The sequence below is a fragment of the Phaethon lepturus genome, unplaced genomic scaffold (genome assembly GCF_000687285.1).
Source record: "Phaethon lepturus isolate BGI_N335 unplaced genomic scaffold, ASM68728v1 scaffold55534, whole genome shotgun sequence".
NCBI classification, from domain to species: domain Eukaryota; kingdom Metazoa; phylum Chordata; class Aves; order Phaethontiformes; family Phaethontidae; genus Phaethon; species Phaethon lepturus.
The window spans coordinates 7,634-9,542 of NW_010536705.1; the positions used below are offsets into that span (position 1 = coordinate 7,634).

General features: G+C 44.3%; 1 protein-coding gene across 1 annotated transcript in view; it reads right to left on the reverse strand.

Moving 5' to 3' along the window:
- Positions 1-1,746, reverse strand: part of NOV (nephroblastoma overexpressed) — a gene marked incomplete at its 5' end in the record, with an annotated part of 5,071 nt that extends 3,325 nt beyond the window's left edge. The window contains one exon of the mRNA XM_010286236.1: positions 1,523-1,746. Within this exon, the coding sequence (XP_010284538.1) occupies positions 1,523-1,746 (224 nt within the window). The remainder of the gene's footprint in view (positions 1-1,522) is intronic.
- Between the last annotated feature and the right edge of the window lie 163 nt (positions 1,747-1,909).

Sequence of the window (1,909 nt, forward strand, 5' to 3'; positions counted from 1 at the left end):
CTGTTCTAAAGCTATGTCATAGAACTATTTATATTAGATATTGTTTGAGAGAGGCTGACTGTTTTATCTACAGTAAGAAACAGCATGGAAGTGAAGTCCTTTACTCCCAGACCCATAAAGTCATGCGATCTTGGCAATTATTGACAGATTATAGCTAGGGTGATGGTGGCGAGGGAGGAAGGTAGTAATTTCCAGGAGTTATCACAGCTACTCAAAGGCATAGCCAACTCTGATCATCGCCCAGTGTTAAAGTGTGTTATGCAAATATTGCTAACTGTGTAGTTTGGTTCAGTGGTTATCACAGGAGTAAACAGAATGAAGCAACAAGACTCAGCCGTCAGTCACAGCTCTCGCTGTTAAACTCCTCTACAACAGCATTTTTGCCTTTTGTATGGCAGAGCTCCAAAAAGGTGGCCTCCCAAGAGGAATGGCCATTGCTAGAAAGAATGCAGATAATCCATCTGTGGGCATTCTACAGATTAGCCTATCACTGTCAGACAAATCAAAGAAAAGGAAAGATAGTAGAAAGGTGGCAAACTTTTTGTTCATACCTTATGTGCCTTACAGCTGACACTTCAAAGCACTCTGAAAAGGTATTAGAGCTTTTCTTCCTGGATCCTTCCTTACTTGTTTTTCAAACGGATTAGTTGAGTTTCGGCATAACTAATTGCTTAAGACCACAAAGAGCAGTGACTGGAAGAGAATGCAGTGCCCTCAACTCTCCGTAAAAGTAGCTTATTATTAATGTTGAACTAATAGTCTAATTTAAAGGGGATGGAGACATAATTCAGTAAGAAAACAGGGGGAAAATACTATGTAGCTTTTTTCAATTACAAATGCACTTTATGAGTTCTGCGTTTTGGACTGGGATGGTTTTTTTCAGATCTACTCACTGTGTTTATAACCACTGCTTCTCTGAGTACTTTGTCATGCTTTTGATGCCAACAATAATTATGAGAGCTCTAGCACACACAGGCAGGAATTTGTTGGCATTTTAGCTACCACGCTGACCACTTGTAATAGCTGGGGAATTTAGGGGGAAAAAAAAAGTCTCTTGTAGACTAAGCTGTTAGAATAGTATTTATGATGTAACATATTCTTGCAGAGCAACTAGAAAGACTGCAGCTTTGATTTTTTTGGGCGGGGTGGGAGGGTGTTTGGAGGATTATGAGCTTGCCCTGTTTTATTCCACTCACAGAACTACCCTGTACCAGGTAAGCAGCAATTTCAGAATTGGGAACTAACTCAAGTTAACTATCTTTTAAAACTGCTATACACATTCATCCTCTGAACATCTTTTCTTTTACCTGTCGAGCTCTGCCTTTATTCATAACCACTGGTATACATACTGGTGACTCTAAATGAGAAAAAAAGATCAGAAAAAACTGACTGCACAAAGCAATGTATCTTAGATTTGGCAGCCCCATGGATATTTCCAGTATGATATCACCTCCTCCTCACAATGACTATGATAATTAGTTTTAGTTTCCTCCCCAGCCATAGCAAAACCTCCCAAAATCACTTCATCTTTAGGGTCACAGATCCACTTCTCACAGCACTCTCCAGGAACTTCTATTTTCCTGGGGAAAGGACAGTCGGGGCCGGGGAGCAGCAGGTCCAGGTTACAGCGGGGCAGACAGCCGATCTGTCCGTCTCGGCAGGTGCACTGGTACTTGCAGCTGGGCTGGAAGGTCTCCCCGTTGCGATAAATCATCCCATCGAAGACGCAGTTGTCTCCCTCCAGCACTAGTGAGAAAAGCGAAGGAGTTTCACTGAGGCAGAGGGCACTCAGCACCCTCCCCGTGCCTCCCAAAGCACAGCGGCGGGCGTCCCTCCCGGTCTCGGAACGGGCCACCACCCCGCCCGCAGCGGCGAGAGAGCCCCCGGCCCGCCGCGGTCCTGAAGAGGA